The sequence below is a fragment of the Gobius niger genome (genome assembly GCF_951799975.1).
Source record: "Gobius niger genome assembly, chromosome: 24".
Classification (NCBI taxonomy): Eukaryota; Metazoa; Chordata; class Actinopteri; order Gobiiformes; family Gobiidae; genus Gobius; species Gobius niger.
This window is the reverse complement of record NC_136875.1, coordinates 8,025,720-8,046,877: the sequence shown is the minus strand read 5'-3', so window position 1 is coordinate 8,046,877 and position 21,158 is coordinate 8,025,720. Positions and strand designations below refer to the sequence as shown.

Below are 21,158 nucleotides of genomic sequence, written 5' to 3'. Positions count from 1 at the left end.
CAAACATGGGACGCTTGGGATATTAAAAGTAAAACTTTACCGACAAAATGGGTTTAACAATGTGAAGTTGAAGTGAAAATTGTCCATTTCTCCCATTTTTCTTGACACTGCTCTTCTTGAGTCCTCAGTCTATGGGTCAAAATCTCCATCTCCAAAATTCCTTTCACAATTTGTAGCCAGTCCTTAGGTGTTGGTGGTTCCATTCTGTACCATTTTTTGGTAATAGCCTTTTTACAAGCAACTAACAGTATTTTGAGTAAATATTTATAATTTTTTTCCACATTACCCTCCATGAAATAACCAAAATATAACAGCAAACATGTTTTAGGGATTATATAGCCCAATATCTTCACAATTGTCGAATAAAATGATATGAGTTTTGGAGATACATAAAAAATAATCTAAAAGATGGTATCACAATGGTTACAGAAAGAAAGAGGGGAGAAAATGTTTTACTCGTTTAAGTCGGTTTCGACAATTAATTCAGTTAATTTTGTAATAGGCATAAAAATGTATCAAACGGGTATGGAGAGTCCACACTTCTTTTCACTTTTTAATTTTTTTAATTTTGGTTGAAAAACATCCTGTTAAAGGAACAGGCCACCGTTTTTACATACTGAGATATGTTCTTACCTTAGCTTTGACGAGTTCTTTAGGACCTGTCTGATCTTCACCCGTGCCTTCAGTCACGTAAACACAGCGCAGACGGCGTTAGCATTTAGCCTCTCCCTCTCTCCTCTATAGCTCCAAATCTGGTCAAGATAGACTATATTGTAAGGCGTAATAATACCAGGAGTAGTTCGAAATCCGCGCAGTAATCTTCACTTTACTGTGCGGATGCCAAATTACTCCTGGTATTATTACGCCTTACAATATAGTCCCCCCTTTTATCCACTTAGAAAATCCACATTGTTTAATTTTGTGTAATTATACTTTGTAGTGGAACACTTCACGTAACCATATTTAAATAGGGGAAACGTGGAAGAGCTTGGTAGCTTCTATCTTGACCTGTTTTGGAGCTATAGTGGAGAGAGGGAGAGGCTAAATGCTAACGCCGTCTGCGCTGTGTTTACGTGACTGAAGGCACGGGGGAAGACCAGACAGGTCCTAAAGAACTCGTCAAAGCTAAGGTAAGAACATATCTCAGTATGTAAAAACCTATTCCTTTAAAGTATTGGATGCGAGAACCAGGTTAATGCAATTTAAATGCACACACAATAATTAGCGATAGCGATCGATCAGCAGCGACCCACCATAGGATTAAAAAGGAGAAGTGGCGTTCGCTGTCAGTTAGCAAGTAGGCTAGTCCGGGAGACTTTTCAGAATCCGTTAGCCTTCTCAATGTATTTTCTCTATAGCCGTTAGCATTATCCACCTAACATTGCAAATTATGAACGATCCAGATGTTTTCTGCTGTTGTCGACCCATCGACCACATTTAGGTCAAAGTCTCGTTAGAAATCATTAACGAATGTAATGAATGCCAGCGTCTAAAAGTGTGAGCTAAATGCTAACTCAAATTCAGTTGTTGCTGCTTTGTGTGGGGTCAGTATCACATCCAACAACATCCATAACATTATCTTTTCATATTTTGATAAAGAGACCACAGAAATTATTTAAATACCATGAAACGGACAAAACATAGCTGGATATAGAACGTTATATCGGATCCGGGTTTGAAGCAACAGGCTCAGATAAGCTAAAGGCATTTCTATGATTCCTATGCAGCCCACACTGTGCTTCAAAACGTGTCAACATTGCATTTCTTGGCATTTAGACTCTTCCAATAAAGTTTCTAACTAAGCTTTGAAATCACACAAAGTGGTTGGTGTGATCAGTCATGTTTCCACTGGCACATTATCTTTTTTTAAACATTTCTTTCTTGCTTCTCACTTAAAAAGACTTACAGCTTTTGGCGCAGCCTCGAGCGAGGATTCCCCAGGAGCGATTCGAGAAGGAAGCCGGGTTTTCCAAGAACCTGTCGAGTTTTATGAGATAAAAGTTACTCTGTCTGACAGCGGCCGAGTCAATCGGACCCGGGCTGACAGGGAACCGCACATCTACAGTCTGAGAGTTTATCAAACACAGCCGTCTTCTGAAACATCCTGCCATATTTTGTAAAAGCTGGTGGAGTTTTGTCTTCTCTTGAATGTTAAATAGGGCTACACAGTGTATCGCATTGTTTTGTGAAGCAAAGACCATATCACAAGAAGCCGCTAATAGTTTAGATTGAGTTCAGGACATTTTGTTTTTATTTGCAGAATTTTCTTCTTCGCTCTTGTGGCCAGAATGTGACACTGTGCCCGAGCAAGAGCGGCCTTACCCTCTAAACCCCAACCTTTACCGAGCGTATTCTCTCCAGATCGGCATCACCCAAATCTAAAAGCTTCTTGACTGGAGAGCTCACAGCCTGTAGTCCAGTGTGTTATCGCCGCGTTTATGTCACATTTTTGTCGCATTGTCAGGGTTTCATTGTGTTTTAGTTTACAGCCGACAGGCCAGTGTAATGCCTTATTTGAAAGCTAAGACCTTGTCATCTCTGAAAATTAAGTACCGTAAATGCTCTAATATAGGCCGGGGCCTTTATTTACTCGAGGGCATCTAGGACCAGGCCTTTATTGGAACCAGGCCACAATTAGAGACAGGCCTTTATTTCTATTTGAGCAAAACGGATGACCAGGAAAACGAAGAAAAACGAGATTTGTGTCCATTTGCACCTAAAATATTAGGTTCATTTATTAATTAACATTTCAAACCCTCTCCCAGCGGCTGGAACATTGACGCCTTTTATTTTGTCGGGACAACAGGAAGTGTTTCGTTGCTGTTAGCAGAGCATTGACATCAATGTCACTGCAGGTTTCTGTTTCGGTTTTACCGCGGACCGGATTATTTGTTGTCATCTTGTGTAAAGTTGAGTTTAGACGGAGCGTTTGTGTTTGTGATCGATCATGAGACTGACCCGAGAGAAGACGAGACGCTCGCGCTGATCGGAGGAGTTATTTTGAGGCGTGGGACTGACCTGCACACGGAGCAGCTGGACGTGCTTTGAAGACGCGATGGTGACTTTATTAAAACCCTGGAGGGTCATAAACATTTGTTGTTTACCCTGTTTCCAAATATAGTCACAGGAGGTTTGAAAAGTGGCTAAATCTGTGTCAAAGTTACGCTCGGATCAGCTCCTCTGCAGCGTTCCCATTGGCCCGGGTTCCCGTTTGTTTACTTCCTGCACGTGAGTTTTCATTTACACGAGTATGAGACAAATTCCTAACATGGGGAATATTTCCACCGCTAGTTTCTAATAAAAGCCCCGGCCTGTTTTAGAGACCGGCTTCAATTTGCCTCCGCCAGCCGCGAACCCGGCCACTGTTAGAGACCCGGCGGCTAATGGAATACAGGCCAGTATTAGAGAATTTACGATAGTTAAGTCAAGTAATTTAAGTAAGGCTCAGGTTCCACATGGGAAGAGGGAACGGCCCTGCCAACATCCACCTGCTGAAGGAGTCTGCAGTGTCACTCAATTATCAGGTTTTGGTTATTTTCTGATGCCGAGGCCGAGACACTGGCACTGGATCCCAGGACGATTGCAGGGACCATCACATACAGTAGGAGTAACCAAGCAGACTCTCTTCAAAAGAATGGCGCAGCGTCGCAGGGAAGGCAGCAGTGCTCCTCAGTCGGCTGTGCATCTCCATCTGGTTTGAGTGAAAGGTAAAGGAAGCAAATGTTATTAAGCAGCAGCAGCAGCAGCCCAGGCTCTACCGGGGTGGAGGACTGAGGCCTTGTCTACTTTCTATAAGGAGATCAGATGATCAATGCTATTTGGTTAAAGGATCTGTATCATACTATTTTAGCCATTCCAAAGTAAAGTATAGGCATTTATATGACATATTGTACCTCAACCACTATGAAGTACTATTTTTTGTGAGAAGTATTTTATGGGGGTATTTTGCAAAACCGGAGGACAAGACGCTTCGATTCAGTTAACTCCGCCCCCTCTCTCCGAGCTAATCTGCCCCTGCAACATTCACAGACAGAAATTCCAACTTCTGGCGAGTGGCCTCTTCTTTAGGAAGGTTGAATGAAGTCGTGTACCTGCCAAACGCGCTTTTCTCCGTGACATTATCGCTAGGTAAGAAAAAAGGACGGGCGTGTCCAGAGTAGGTTGGAAAGAGCTCCTTCTTCACGACTGTCGATGCAAACATGACATCTGTTCAAACGCTCAGTTTGTTTTCTCCGCGGGGGCAGTGCGTACGGCTCCGGTACTTCCTTTTCTTTTTTTCTGTCTGAAAGACGACGTTGGGCTCTTCCTGTTTGACACTATGACGTATTCAGGAGGATTGCTGAGAACTGTGTGAATGCTTAACAACATGGCTAAAAGCTCCATAAAGTTGATATTGTATGATATAGGACAGAGTCGTGGGAAGATATTTTAGTTAGGCGGCGCTGAGGGACAAAATTTACCCCCAAAATACTTTTTCTGTGCATAAATCCTATTTATTAACCTCTTAACTCCCACTTGAAACGAGAGCATTTTCTCCAGTTCAGCTTTACCCAAATCCTGTAGGCCAGCGTAACGCCTCATTTGAAAGCTAAGATCTACAAAACTCATCTAAATGGAAATCTAAATTTTTTGGGGGGGGTATTTAACTCATTTTTTGTCATTTTTTTGTCTTTTTTTGTTCTTTTTTTTGTCATTTTTGTCACATTTTTGTCGCATTTTTTCTTTTTTGTCATTTTTTGTTCTTTTATTTGTCATTTTTGTCACATTTTCGTCACATTTTTGTCGAATTTTTTGTCCTTTTTTTGTCTTTTTTTTGTCATTTTTTTATCACTTTTTCATGAATGTTTTCTCACTTTTTTCATATTTCCATCCTTGTTATCATCTCAGTTTTGCTGCTATTTTCACACCTTTTTTCCAGAAGCTTTTGCACTGGGGTAAAGCTGGAGAAAATGTGCTCGGTTCAGGCGGGAGTTAAGGGGTTAATATTGCCTGCAGATCACAAACTATCCACCAGGGGGTGCTGCAGCGCCCTCAGCACCCTGGGTTACCACGGCCTTGATATAGGACCTTTAAGGCTGATGGGCCGTCTCAGCAGCAAAGTACTTGGGTATCTGCAGTTTTAGGTCCCTCCTCCTGGGTCTAGTGTCACTTTCGGACGAAGCTTTTGTGGATAAAAGTGAAACATCTTTATATGTAGGTGATCAAGGGCGTAGGTTTGGTGTTAATATTGATGGGACATTTCAACAACAAACTACAACTGTTGTCCGGTTGCAAATGTGAGGAAAGGAAAGGAAACAATGCTAACATTTGCTTTCCATTCTCTTGCCTTCCAGTTGTTGTGCTCCACGGTGCAGAAGGCCCTGTTCGAAGAGGAGGAGCGCGTCCAAAATCTGACCCAACAAGTCCGCTTCCTGGAGAAGGCGAACGGCCACCTGAGGGAGCGGGTGAAGACCTTGAAGCGCCAGCTACGGCAAGCCCAGAGGGACGGCAAAGACCAGCAAACTCTGAGCCTCAAACAGACTTACGACTCCCCTCAGCCGCACCCCGACCAGGACACGACCGGAGAGGAGAAGGCGGCGCCCGGCAGGAAGACCGCCGACAAGAAACGAAAGACTTAAAAGATCTGTTGGACTGGATGTGAGCATTGTTGATAAAGGGATTCGTCGATACAGTATTCATCATTTATAAAACATGTACACTAAGCATTTGCCATGGTAACGAGGTGTCTGGTTGAGGTTGGGCACAAGTCAGGAATGGTTTAGAGTAATAAAGATCATCAGAATGTAATGATTATGAACATGATGGTATAAGGCGGTGGGTTTGACAGGGAACATGTCTGTCTTTCAGAATTGAAAAATACAGCGTGTTTCACTATGTATAATGAATTCATTTCTCATTTGGGTCATGGCTTGTTCTCCTGGATTCTGATATATGGTGTTACAGAAAACAGCATTTTATTTATTGATCCACAAGGGAGGAGTTGGGAAAGAGTGTAATGCGGTGTTATTACAAAGCACAGCTCCACTTACATAAAACCATGAGAGATTTTTTGAGTATGGGGGAGTTAGTTTATTAAAGAGCAACTGAAGACCAAACCAACCTTTTCTGCTGATCAACTAATGATTTTTGAGTATTATCTGCCATAGGGCTGCTCGATTATTGAAAAAATAATAATCACGATTATTTTTGTCATAATTGAAATCACGATTATTCAAACGATGCCTCTAAAAAAAAGTCTATCTTTATTTTATGTATTTATTAATCAAAACACTACACTACACTTTATGTTTTCTGGACAGCCATAAAAGTACAAATGATTTCAAGTTTGCCTCGATTAAGGAGAGGTCCCTGTTTCACACCTACCCCCTGCTGGCCAGCCCTCACACCTGCGCAAGCAAACTGAGCAGCGCGGCCTGATGACATCATCACACAGCGCCGTTTGTTTTTATGTCAGACAAAAGCATGAGCCACGGCACGGGAAAAGCGAAGGGAAAATAATCCCAGTGCCGTGAAATAACGCAAGTCTGCTTTGCAAAAAAAAAATTGAAAAAAAAAAAAATATATATATATATAATTTTGTAATTGTTTACTGTTGTAATCGAAATCGTAATGGAATTTCGATTAATTGCACAGCCCTAATCTGCCGTGTGTACTGCCTCTCTGGAATATGGTTTCTGTGAAAGTAACAGGTTACTCTAATCTGACTACTTTTTTCAGTAACGAGTAATCCAAACGCATTACTTTTTCCAGACCAGTGCCTTTCCAAGTCACTGTTGCGATTCAGGTGGAACATATACTTTTTCAACGACTCCCAATAGAAACGTACACAACAATAGAGGAGAAAGATGGAAATACGTCTCCGTTCTGAATCTATGGCAGCATTGTTGATGTCGCTGTTAAAATATACTTCCAATAACGCGAGTGTTAAGGGTTGTCAATTACATTTTGAGGGGGGGAATGATGTCGACAGATTAATGTCACAAAAAAGTAACTTGTAATCTAACTTATTTACTTTTAAAATCAAGTAATCAGTAAAGTAACTAAGTAATCAAGCGGATCATTCCCTGATCACACGATTACGTTCACAAAGCAGCAGGTGCGTGTGTCATGAGCGTTTAGCGTTACTGTGGAGATGTCAGCTACTCTTTTTTTGACATTGTTCACGCTTGTTTCTCGTACAGACGGCATCTCGTCATAGAAGGGGGCGTGGCCTCGCCGAGGGGGAAAATAGAATCTTTTGGGAAACACAATTTTTCACTCTTTTTAGACATTTTCTGGTGGAATATGAACTTATTTATCACATACAAATAGAGTCAAGTGTAAATCGGGCCCATATGGATATTTTCTCACAGCAGATTGTTCAGTAGGATTGAAAAAACTGCAGTTGTAGCAAGCGCTAGCTAACCGTTAGCATTAGCCCGATGCTAACATGTAGCATCATGTTAGCATTCTCCGTTTTTTTATATATATTTATGGGCTGTTGAACCACTTTGCTCCTCCCCATGTCTTTGTATCATTATTTAGTAGAAACTATGTTCATAATTCAGCATATGTTAAAGTAGTTTTGAATAATTAGAGAAGGTTTAGATTTTTTCATAATTGTTTTCCCCTTAACTGTTTTCAAACATGACCATATATGGGCGATTCCAGAGATGCCGTCTGTATCTGTCCCTACACGGTCCACGAGGTGACCGTGTAGGCGGCAGTTTCAAAAGTGGGCGGAGTTTGGTCTTTAGTGCCGCTTTAATATCAAACTGACTCTCCAAACCCAGCCATCCCTCCTTGTGTCGTATCATCCGTTGCATTGGAACAAATCTGTTTCCTCTTCTTTCTCGTCATTCTCATTGAATAAAGGCTGTTTTTTTTTTTGGTCAAATGCATAAAACAGTGTGTATGAGCATAACATTTACTTCAGGATGTACCGTCCCTCCCTCCTCCTTTGCAAATGTACAGTCTAAACACAACAACGCTTTTAAGATTTAAGTCCACACATTTTACAAGGAATCCTTCCGCAAGCGCAGGCTACAGGTATACTGATGTCACCGGGTTGCCAGGTTGGTTCTCTAAAGCGAGCAGAACTTTTTAAGGCGAGACACTGCAGGTGAATAGGGAAACAATGTATATTTACAGATATCAATTTGAAACTGTTGCTGTCGATCACTGGCATAAATGTGAGGAAAAAAATACATACATACATACAGTTTTCTATCATTTTATCTTTTCATATAAGAACAAGGTGTTTTATGCCTAAAAATGCCCCAAATTTCCCATCTTTTCTTTTCGGCGATGAAATCTGAATAATGGATAGAGCTACATTCAAATTTATGGTTTCATTTTATTGATAAATGAGTTGCCAAGACTTTTTCAGAGGGGATTTTGGATTTCTTGTTTAGTTTTAAAATAAGCTGTTTTATAGTGGAAACATTTGTAAAAAAAAAAAAAGAAATGTGCCTTATTTTTTGATTCAAAACTCAATAAATGCGGCTTAGGGATTAAATAATAAAAAATCCCTCTGAAAAAATCTTCCAAATATTGTTCAGTCCAAGGCTGGAAAATTTGAAGTGTTTAGGTCCGACTGACGTGGACATACTGTCGCCACAATGACAGAAAAATGTGTTTTGAGAAAAAGGCCCTTGAAATTGCATTCTCCCATACAAGTCTATGGGGGAACATTGAATCAGCGCAATATTTAAACATGTTATTGTGAAGATTAGGCATATTTTCTGTTTCCGGGTGAAAGCTTATATGTTCAGAGACCAATTTGGCCCAAAACCTGAAAAAAATTTTTGTTTTGTTTTGCCTGTAGTGTCTCCCCTTAAAATGTTCATTGTCGCCCGTTTCTTACTGTGTCACTTTCTTAGTCTGTTTAATGGTAAAGGCGGTTTCCCCCCAGTGAGAGGTGCTGTATTTCATGTCAGGTCATGTGGTGATGTAGCAGGATCTGTGCTGGACACACTTATTTATATTGTACTTTTTAACAGCACACACTTTACACAAATCCTTTTTTTTCCTTCCCAATTATGAAGCTTTAGCCTTTTCAGTTAACAATCCCCGCTTTTATTCTGTACTGAAATAGACAAATATATTTTTATACGTGCTCGCTGTGGTGGGAGTGTTTTCTGTTTACTTCTGACAGTATTATTATTAATTACAGTGTTATGTATTTGAAATAAAAGGTGCTGAGCATCTAATGGCAGCCTTTGAGGCACGACATTCTATTCAAGCCTGTAATGTCTGTATTTTTGATTATACAACCTAAAAATTGGATTATTTTGGGAGAACTACCAAAGAAAACACTCTGCGGAAGTCGTGGTAGTTAGGAATTGTAAAATAGTTTGGGAAAAAATGCATTGCAGTTTGCTTAACCTATACAAATATGCACATGGTACGCAAATAATGGATCACAGCTTTTGTAAAATGGGCCGTTTTTTCCAGCCTTATTGTTTACAAGCCCTGTTGTGGAGCTGTTTTCCTGTGTTACGTAGTAGTTTTGATAAATAAATGTGTCTTTCTGTGTGAACCCTGCTGCTGTGGCTCCGGTCTTTTCCACACTGAGGCAGCGTCGGTGGTTCCAGTCACATTCCTCTATGGTCTGGTGACACGCAACACTTTCAAATCCCGGACCTCAGCCTCTGTCTCGCACCATTTATCACAAACAGACGGCTCGTGTAACTATATATACTGTTCTGCTGCTGATGCTGCTGCTAGTAGTAGTAGTAATATCACTACTTCCAGGGCTGGTTTCAGCGGCGGTGCTCTCACTCGGCACTTTAGCCATTTCAGTTTATTAATACAAAATGCATTCTGATTATGTAGGAAATAAGAAACACATTGTAGGTCGATATATACACATTTTTGTAGAATCCACAGGCGCAGATGTGCAGCCACGTCTCTGTCTGCCAGTCCCGAGGGCAGCTGTAGCTACATAGAAATCACAGAAACTGATCCTACAAATGCAGAGCTAGATATGCAAGATATTTTAGTTAGGGGGCGCTGAGGGACAAAATTTACCCCCAAAATACTTTTTCTGTGCATAAATCCTATTTATTAACCTCTTAACTTCCGCCTGAACCGAGAGCATTTTCTCCAGTTCAGCTTTACCCAAAAATTGATCTTTTTCCTCACATCAGATTTTTTTCCATAACTTTTTTTGTTGGGCAGTCGTCTCATTTTTGTCAAATTTTCGTGACTTTTTTGTCACTTTTTTGTCAAATTATTCGCATTTTTTTGTCAAATTCTTATCACTTTTTCGTCCATTTTTTCTCAATTTTTCGTCAAATTTTTTCTAACTTTTTTGTCATTTTTTGTACATTTTTTGCCACTTTTTCATGAATGTTTTCTCATTTTTTTTCACATTTTCATCCTTGTTTTCGTTTTTATCAATTTTTTGTCTTTTTCTTGTCACATTTTTGTCATTTTTTTGTCAATTTTTCATCAATTTCTTGCAACATTTTTTTCGGCCCACGGCAGTGGAGGAATGCCAGGAGGAGCCCAAACCCCGCAGCAAAAAACTGTTTAGTACAATTTGTATAAAACAAAATGAAAATAAAAACAGAACAAAACACCCTAATGTACTAATATAATACACACACAAAGAGGGAAGGGGAAGGGAAAGAAAACAAAGAGAACAAAACAAAACAGAATGACCCCCACCACCCAATTATGTAGATGTCCCCCTTTGTTTCCGTTTCTTCTTCTCTCCTTCTTAACTTGTATTATGTTACTTGTATGTATGTGACTATATATGTGTGCATATAAGAGTATTTGCATGAGTATGTATATTTCCTTGTCATAAGTTATATATATAGTTACTCTATATATATAACTTAGGGCTAACTGAGAGGGCGAGAACGGAGGAGGAGTAAAAGAAGAAAAAAACACAAAAAACACACACACACAAAAAACACAGGGGGGAAGCATGGGGGGGATGAGAGGTCAAATAATAATGGTAGCAATGACAACAATAATCACAACAGTTCACAAACAACAGTAAATAAATAGTACAAATACTCATATATGCACACAAATATAGTCACATACATATATACATACATGTAACATAATACAAGTTAAGAAGGATAGAAGACGAAACAGACAAACGGGACATCTACATAATTGGGTGGTGGGGGTCATTCTGTTTTGTTTTGTTCTCTTTGTTTTCTTTCCCTTCCCCTTCCCTCTTTTTGTGTGTATTATATTAGTAAGTTATGGTGTTTTGTTCTGTTTTTATTTTCATGTTGTTTTATACAAATTGTACTAAACAGGTTTTTGATGCAATAATACTGTCACAACAAAACTACACAGTAAGTAAGTTATTGAATAACACCATACAACTATACTACATTCAACACTGATGCTACTAATATTAGACAACTTCCACTACAGCTGCTACTGTTGCAGTTTCATGCTTCAAGCTCACAAATGTATAAGTTATAGCGTGCATATTGTGAACACGTGACACATAAATCTTTCTTGTTGCCGCTGCCTCTTCCCTCTTTCCAATTATTTTTGTTTTAAAAAGCTCTGTAAACCCAGCAGGAAAACACGGCAACATTAACGGTGACTGTTTGAAAAAGCGAAACAAAGGATAAATATTTTGCCCCATGTGAACAACGTTTGGGTCTTGCGGGACGGGAAAGGCCCGGGTTCAGGCTCTACCCCCACATTACAAGGGACAACTGCAGCCGACATGAAACACCGGCCCGCTCTGTTTATGCCCCATATGGAAGGCATTACCCCCTCCCTCTGGAAATCAGGCTGAAAATCTCATCTGCCAACACAACTTTTACCTGAGGAAGTCCCGAGTCCGGCCTCCAGAAACTGACAAAGGAGGGAGGAGAGAGAGAGAAAGGAGGGAGGGGAAAGGGAAAAAGAAAGAAAGGTCACAGGAGGTTTGAAGGTATGTTTTTCTTAACCGTATCCCCACAAAATGTCTCCGTATATGCAGCAGCAACAGCCATTGCAGTGTTTAATATGCCCCGTTGTTTCCACGATTGCTTGACGGTGCAAAGAAGTTGCTCGGGCACACGTTTCTCGCAAAGTACCCCCCAAAAAATGCATAGGTATAACTAAGTCTAAAATCACATGGCTTCTGCACCTTCCAACACCTGGTGCCAATAGTCAACTCCACAGTCAAAAAGCTAAACAAACAGCTTTGGATGAGTCTTCACCGTGGTTTGGTAGGTCTGTCTTTGTTTGGGTGGGCTGCTGTTTGGTCTAGACCAGGGGTAGGCAAGTTTACTTAAATAGACCGAGGGCCAAAGCTGTTGATTATTAGCCCAAAGTAAAGCACAACACTGGAAAAAAAGACCATCTTAAATGAGATAAATGACTTAAAATTGCTTGAATTAAAGTTCTTTTTATGTTGAATTTGACTCGGTTTGAACTAATCCAAGATACAAATGCTGTAGCGCCAATGGAGAAAGAATAAAACCCACTTGAAATCAGACAAACAATTGTATTTCACTTGAAATGACACAAAAAATATCTGAATTAAGAGAATAACTACTACTACAGGTTTCATTTCATCTAAGACCAGACTAAATCTACTCAAACCTTCGATTGAATCTGTTGATTCAAGTAGATTTATGTCATTTTTACCTTAAAACGATTATTCCGTGCACTTCTTTCAAATGCCAGTGCTGTACATAATATATGACGTCATTGGGTGTATTGACAGTATTTCTTTTTTTTCTCCCATTTAACTCTGATAATGTCAAAAGTACTCTCTGATTTACTTACTGCTCTCAGGAGCATCACGATATGATCACATCACTCCTGTGCTGCATCTCTTCATTGGCTCCCTGTTGGATTTAGAATAAATTTTAAAATCCGCTTGTTTGTTTTTAAATGTCTAAATGGATTAGCTCCACCTTATTTGTCAGAATTGATATCTTTGCACAGTCCTGTCCGAGCTCTGAGGTCTGACGAACAATATCTTAGATGAAAACATAAATGTTGTAAAAACCTGGCACACTTTAAGAAGATTTATAAAGAGTCGATCTTTCTCAAATATGAACAAAACGAAAGTTTGCATTTCTTTTTCTATTGTTCTTGTTCATCTTCGTGATCATAAACGACACAAGAGGTGGTATTGTTGACCTGTGCGCAACACGGAACGTGACATCGCGTGGAACGTGACAACGCGCGGAACGTGACAATGCAAGTAAAGTGCCATCGTGCGGAAAGTGATATCGACATCGCATGGAACGCGACATCGCGCGGAACATGACATCGCGCGGAACGCGACATCGCGCGGAACATGACATCGCGCGGAACGCGACATTGCGCGGAACGCGACATTGCGCGGAACAGGACATCGCGCGGAACGCGACATCGCGCGGAACATGACATCGCGCGGAACGCGACATTGCGCGGAACGCGACATCGCGCGGAACGCGACATCGCGCGGAACAACATCGCGCGGAACGCGACATCGCGCGGAACGCGACATCGCGCGGAACATGACATCGCGCGGAACGCGACATCGCGCGGAACACGACATCGCGCGGAACGCGACAAATCCAACAATGAGGACGACTCGTACACACATAAATACAATAGTAATATTGTAAGTTTGAGAATATTATCACAGTTAATTGAACCCAAAAATAAACCAATTCCTTTGTAAATGGCCAACATCACATTTGTAAAAAAAATAAACAAAAAGGGTAATAAAACCAAAGAGATAATTTTTGATACCTGGTCTAACAGTAAAGTTTGTTTAAGTCTTACCATGATTGACCAGTTTGGCTTTACCCGAATTTAAAAGATTTAGAAAAAAGCATAAATATCGCGATGGGAGAAAAAAGTGACAAAAAGCACACAAAAAAACAACAACGAAAAAACAACAAAAACATGACAAAAACAGACAAAAAAGCAACAAAAAAAAGTTATGAAAAAGCCACAAAGTGACAAAAACAATTTTTGTAGGTCTTTCAAATGGATGCTGTGAACACACAAATCCATTATTCTTTAAATCAAAAACAATGACATTTGTGGACCGAGCTGAATCTAAGATCGCTCAGATCAGGTTCAAAGCCTCATAAATGTCGTTTCCTGAAAGTAAACAAAATATGTTCTGCAAACAAGAAGTCAAGTAGAACTTGAGAGGTCAAATGAGTTTTGATAAACAGTACACAGAACTATTTTGAAAAGCATGTGTTGTGTGCCACGAGACGTGGTGTAGAAATATGGAATAATCTAGATGAAAACATAAAATGTTGTAAAAACCTGGCACACTTTAAGAAGATTCGATCTTTCTCAAATATGAACAAAACGAATGTTTGCATTTCTTTTTCTATTGTTCTTGTTCATCTTCGTGATCATAAACGACACAAGAGGTGGTATTGTTGAGCTGTGCGCAACACGGAACGTGACATCGCGTGGAACATGAAAACGCGCGGAACGTGACAATACAAGTAATGTGCCATCATGCGGAAAGTGATATCGCATGGAACGTGACAACGCATGGAACGTGACATTGCGCGGAACACGACATCGCGCGGAACACGACATTGCGTGGAACGCGACATTGCATGGAACGCGACATCACGCGGAACATGACATCGCGCGGAACGCGACATTGCATGGAACGCGACATCGCGCGGAACGCGACATTGCATGGAACGAGACATCGCGCGGAACGCGACATTGCATGGAACGCGACATCACGCGGAACATGACATCGCGCGGAACGCGACATTGCATGGAACAGGACATCGCGCGGAACGCAACATTGCATGGAACGCGACATCACGCGGAACATGACATCGCGCGGAACGCGACATCGCGTGGAACAGGACATCGCGCGTAACGCGACATCGCGCGGAACGCGACATTGCATGGACCGCGACATTGCGCGGAACGCGACATTGCGCGGAACGCGACAAATCCACAACCCCATGAACTGCTACCTTAACGTGGTGGGGTTGTTTGAGTGCCCGAATGATCCGAGGAGCTATGTTGTCTGGGGCTTTATGCCCCTGGTAGGGTCTCCCATGGCAAACAGGTCCGAGGTGACGGGTCAGACGAAGAGCAGTTCAGAAGACCCCCATGGACGTACACTATACAAGGACCGTGACGTCGCCCGGCATGGCGCAGCCGGGGCCCCACCCTGGAGCCAGACCTGGGGTTGGGGCCCGAACGCGAGCGTCTGGTGGCCGGGTCTCTGCCCACGGGGCCCGGCCGGGCCCAGCCCGAAGGGACGACGTGGGCCCGCCCTCCTGTGGACCCACCACCCGCAGAGGGATCCGTAGGGGTCGGGTGCGGAGAGGACTGGGTGGCAGTCAGAGGCAGGTGCCTCGACGACCTGGTCCGCATGCACAGCTTCTGGCGTTCGGGACATGGAACGTCACCTCGCTGGGGGGGAAGGAGCCTGAGCTTGTGCGGGAGGTGGAGAGATACCGACTAGATATAGTCGGGCTCACCTCCACGCACAGCTTAGGTTCCGGATCCCAACTCCTGGAGAGAGGCTGGACTCTCCATTTTTCTGGAGTTGCCCGCGGGGAGAGGCGGCGGGCTGGGGTGGGTTTGCTCATATCCCCCCAGCTCAGCCGCCACGTGTTGGAGTTCACCCCGGTGGACGAGAGGGTCGCGTCCCTACGCCTTCGGGTCGGGGACAGGTCTCTCGCCGTTGTTTCGGCCTACGGGCCCAACATCGGTGCAGAGTACCCGGCCTTCTTGGAGTCCCTGGGAGGGGTACTAGATAGTGCTCCGACTGGGGACTCCATTGTTCTGCTGGGGGACTTCAACGCCCATGTGGGTAACGACAGTGAGACCTGGGAGGGGGTGATTGGGAAGAACGGCCTCCCCGATCTGAACCCGAGTGGTGTTCTGTTATTGGACTTCTGTGCTAGTCACGGTTTGTCCATAACGAACACCATGTTCGAGCACAAGGGTGTCCATAAGTGCACGTGGCACCAGGACACCCTAGGCAGGAGGTCGATGATCGACTTTGTAGTTGTGTCGTCTGACCTCCGGCCGCGTGTCTCGGACACTCGGGTGAAGAGAGGGGCTGAGCTGTCAACCGATCACCACCTGGTGGTGAGCTGGATCCGCTGGCAGGGGAGGAAGCCGGTCAGACCTGGCAGGCCCAAACGTGTTGTGAGGGTCTGCTGGGAACGTCTGGTGGATCCCTCTGTCAGTGGGGTCTTCAACTCCCACCTCCGGAAGAGCTTCACCCAGATTCCGGGGGAGGCGGGGGACATGGAGTCAGAGTGGACTCTGTTCTCCTCCTCCATTGTCGATGCGGCTGCTCGTAGTTGTGGCCGTAAGGTCTCTGGTGCCTGTCGCGGCGGCAATCCCAGAACCCGGTGGTGGCGCCCGGAAGTAAGGGATGCCGTCAAGCTGAAGAAGGAGTCCTACCTGGCCTTGTTGGCATGTGGGACTCCTGAGGCAGCTGAGAGGTACCGGCAGGCCAAGCGTGCTGCGGCTCGTGCGGTCGCAGAGGCTAAAACTCGGGTCTGGGAGGAGTTCGGGGAGGCCATGGAGGAAGACTATCGGTCGGCCTCGAAGAGATTCTGGCAAACCATCCGGCGCCTCAGGAGGGGGAAGCAGTGCTTCACCAACACTGTTTACAGTGCGGGTGGGGGGCTGCTGACCTCGACTGGGGATGTCGTCGGGCGGTGGAAGGAGTACTTCGAGGACCTCCTCAATCCCGTCGTCACGTCTTCCAATGAGGAAGCAGAGGCTGGGGACTCGGAGGTGGGCTCGCCCATCACCGGGGCTGAAGTCACCAAGGTGGTGAGAAAGCTCCTTGGTGGCAAGGCTCCGGGGGTGGATGAGATTCGCCCTGAGTACCTTAAGTCTCTGGATGTTGTAGGACTGTCTTGGCTGACACGTCTCTGCAACATCGCGTGGCGGTCGGGGACAGTGCCTCTGGATTGGCAGACCGGGGTGGTGGTCCCTCTCTTTAAAAAGGGGGATCGGAGGGTGTGTTCCAATTACAGAGGAATCACCCTCCTTAGCCTCCCCGGTAAGGTCTATTCCGGGGTGCTGGAGAGGAGGATCCGGCCGATAGTTGAACCTCGGATCCAGGAGGAACAATGCGATTTTCGTCCTGGTCGTGGCACACTGGACCAACTCTATACCCTTCATCGGGTACTCGAGGGTTCGTGGGAGTTCGCCCAACCAGTCCACATGTGTTTTGTGGATCTGGAGAAAGCGTTCGACCGCGTCCCTCGTGGTGCCCTGTGGGGGGTGCTCCGGGAGTATGGGGTCCGGGGCCCTCTGCTAAGGGCTGTCCGTTCCCTGTATGACCGCAGCAGGAGCTTGGTTCGCATTGCCGGCAGTAAGTCAGACCTGTTCCCGGTGCGTGTTGGTCTCCGCCAGGGCTGCCCTTTGTCACCGGTTCTGTTCATTACTTTTATGGACAGAATTTCTAGGCGCAGCCAGGGGCCGGAGGGTGTCCGGTTTGGGAGCCTCAGAGTCTCATCTCTGCTGTTTGCGGACGATGTTGTTCTGATGGCTTCAACGAACCAGGACCTCCAGCACGCACTGGGGCGGTTTGCAGCCGAGTGTGTAGCGGCCGGGATGAGGATCAGCACCTCCAAATCCGAGGCCATGGTTCTCCACCGGAAAAAGGTGGCTTCCCCTCTTCGGGTCGGTGGGGAGTCCTTGCCTCAAGTGGAGGAGTTCAAGTATCTCGGGATCTTGTTCACGAGTGAGGGACGGAAGGAGCGTGAGATCGATAGACGGATCGGTGCGGCGTCAGCAGTGATGCGGTCGCTGTATCGGTCTGTCGTGGTGAAGAGGGAGCTGAGTCGGGGGCAAAGCTCTCGATTTACCGATCGATCTACGTTCCCACCCTCCCCTATGGTCATGAGATTTGGGTAATGACCGAAAGGACAAGATCGCGAATACAAGCGGCCGAAATGAGTTTCCTTCGCAGGGTGGCTGGGCGCACCCTCCGAGATCGGGTGAGGAGCTCAGTTACCCGGGAGGAGCTCGGAGTAGAGTCGCTGCTCCTTCACGTCGAAAGGAGCCAGCTGAGGTGGCTCGGGCATCTGTTTCGGATGCCTCCTGGTCGCCTCCCGCGGGAGGTGTTCCAGGCATGTCCTAGTGGGACAAGGCCTCGTGGAAGGCCCAGGACACGGTGGTGGGACTATGTCTCCGAGCTGGCCTGGTGTCGCCTCGGGGTCCCCCCAGAACAGCTGGAGGAGGTGTGTGTGGATCGGGAAGTTTGGGCATCTCTGCTGAGACTGCTGCCCCCGCGACCCGGCCCCGGATAAAGCGGAAGAAAATGGATGGATGGATGGATGGCGACAAATCCAACAATGAGGAGGACTCGTACACACATAAATACAATAGTAATATTGTAAGTTTGAGAATATTATCACAGTTAATTGAACCCAAAAATAAACCAATTCCTTTGTAAATGGCCAACATCACATTTGTAAAAAAAATAAACAAAAAGGGTAATAAAACCAAAGAGATAATTTTTGATACCTGGTCTAACAGTAAAGTTTGTTTAAGTCTTACCATGATTGACCAGTTTGGCTTTACCCGAATTTAAAAGATTTAGAAAAAAGCATAAATATCGCGATGGGAGAAAAAAGTGACAAAAAGCACACAAAAACAAACAATAAAAACAACAAAAACATGACAAAAACAGACAAAAAAGCAATGAAAAAAAGTTATGAACAAGCCACAAAGTGACAAAAACAATTTTTGTAGGTCTTTCAAATGGATGCTGTGAACACACAAATCCATTATTCTTTAAATCAAAAACAATGACATTTGTGGACCTAGCTGAATTTAAGATGGCTCAGATCAGGTTCAAAGCCTCATAAATGTCGTTTCCTGAAAGTAAACAAAATATGTTCTGCAAACAAGAAGTCAAGTAGAACTTGAGAGGTCAAATGAGTTTTGATAAACAGCACTCCAGAACAATTTTGAAAAGCATGTGTTGTTTGCCACGAGACGTGGTGTAGAAATATGGAATAATCTAGATGAAAACATAAAATGTTGTAAAAACCTGGCACACTTTAAGAAGATTCGATCTTTCTCAAATATGAACAAAACGAAAGTTTGCATTTCTTTTTCTATTGTTCTTGTTCATCTTCGTGATCATAAACGACACAAGAGGTGGTATTGTTGACCTGTGCGCAACACGGAACGTGACATCGCGTGGAACATGAAAACGCGCGGAACGTGACAATACAAGTAATGTGCCATCATGCGGAAAGTGATATCGCATGGAACGTGACATTGCGCGGAACACGACATTGCATGAAACGCGACATCGCGCGGAACACGTCATCGCGCGGAACGCGACATCGCGCGGAACGTGTCATCGCGCGGAACGCGACATTGCATGGAACGCGACATCGCGCGGAACACGTCATTGCGCGGAACACGACATTGCATGAAACGCGATATCGCGCGGAACACGACATTGCATGGAACGCGACATCGCACGGAACACGACATTGCATGGAACGCGACATCGCGCGGAACACGACATTGCATGGAACGTTTCATCGCGCGGAACGCGACATTGCATGGAACACGACATCGCGCGGAACACGACATTGCATGGAACGTGTCATCGCGCGGAACGCGACATTGCATGGAACGCCACATCGCGCGGAACGCGTCATCGCGCGGAACGCGTCATCGCGCGGAACGCGACATCGCGCGGAACGCGTCATCGCGCGGAACGCGTCATCGCGCGGAACGCGACATCGCGCGGAACACGTCATCGCGCGGAACGCGACATCGCATGGAACGCGACATCGCGCGGAACAGGACATGTTGTAAAAACCTGGCACACTTTAAGAAGATTCGATCTTTCTCAAATATGAACAAAACGAAGGTTTGCATTTCTTTTTCTATTGTTCTTGTTCATCTTCGTGATCATAAACGACACAAGAGGTGGTATTGTTGACCTGTGCGCAACACGGAACGTGACATCGCGTGGAACATGAAAACGCGCGGAACGTGACAATACAAGTAATGTGCCATCGTGCGGAAAGTGATATCGCATGGAACGTGACAACGCATGGAACGTGACATTGCGCGGAACACGACATCGCGCGGAACGCGACATTGCGTGGAACGCGACATTGCATGGAACGCGACATCACGCGGAACATGACATCGCGCGGAACGCGACATCGCGCGGAACGCGACATTGCATGGAACGCGACATCGCGCGGAACGCGACATTGCATGGAACGCGACATCGCGCGGAACGCGACATTGCATGGAACGAGACATCGCACGGAACATGACATCACGCGGAACATGACATCGCGCGGAACGCGACATTGCATGGAACGCGACATCGCGCGGAACATGACATCGCGCAGAACGCGACATCGCGCGGAACGCGACATCGCATGGAACGCGACATTGCGCGGAACGCGACATTGCGCGGAACGCGACAAATCCAACAATGAGGAGGACTCGTACACACATAAATACAATAGTAATATTGTAAGTTTGAGAATATTATCACAGTTAATTGAACCCAAAAATAAACCAATTCCTTTGTAAATGGCCAACATCACATTTGTAAAAAAATAAACAAAAAGGGTAATAAAACCAAAGAGATAATTTTTGATACCTGGTCTAACAGTAAAGTTTGTTTAAGTCTTACCATGATTGACCAGTTTGGCTTTACCCGAATTTAAAAGATTTAGAAAAAAGCATAAATATCGCGATGGGAGAAAAAAGTGACAAAAAGCACACAAAAAACAAACAATAAAAACAACAAAAACATGACAAAAACAGACAAAAAAGCAACAAAAAAAAGTTATGAAAAAGCCACAAAGTGACAAAAGCAATTTTTGTAGGTCTTTCAAATGGATGCTGTGAACACACAAATCCATTATTCTTTAAATCAAAAACAATGACATTTGTGGACCGAGCTGAATCTAAGATGGCTCAGATCAGGTTCAAAGCCTCATAAATGTCGTTTCCTGAAAGTAAACAAAATATGTTCTGCAAACAAGAAGTCAAGTAGAACTTGAGAGGTCAAATGAGTTTTGATAAACAGTACTCCAGAACTATTTTGAAAAGCATGTGTTGTGTGCCACGAGACGTGGTGTAGAAATATGGAATAATCTAGATGAAAACATAAAATGTTGTAAAAACCTAGCACACTTTAAGAAGATTCGATCTTTCTCAAATATGAACAAAACGAATGTTTGCAT

The 21,158-nt window shown here is 44.3% G+C and overlaps 1 protein-coding gene and 1 long non-coding RNA gene across 2 annotated transcripts in view; both read left to right on the top strand.

Moving 5' to 3' along the window:
• The window catches only part of ccdc3b (coiled-coil domain containing 3b), a 37,318-nt gene extending 31,554 nt beyond the window's left edge, over positions 1-5,764 (top strand). The window contains exon 3 of the mRNA XM_079582225.1: positions 5,334-5,764. Coding sequence (XP_079438351.1) covers positions 5,334-5,618 — 285 coding nt within the window. The 3' untranslated portion in view covers positions 5,619-5,764. The remainder of the gene's footprint in view (positions 1-5,333) is intronic.
• Positions 1-21,158, top strand: part of LOC306982336 — a 284,342-nt gene that overhangs the window by 208,166 nt on the left and 55,018 nt on the right. The gene's annotated exons all lie outside the window — the stretch shown is intronic.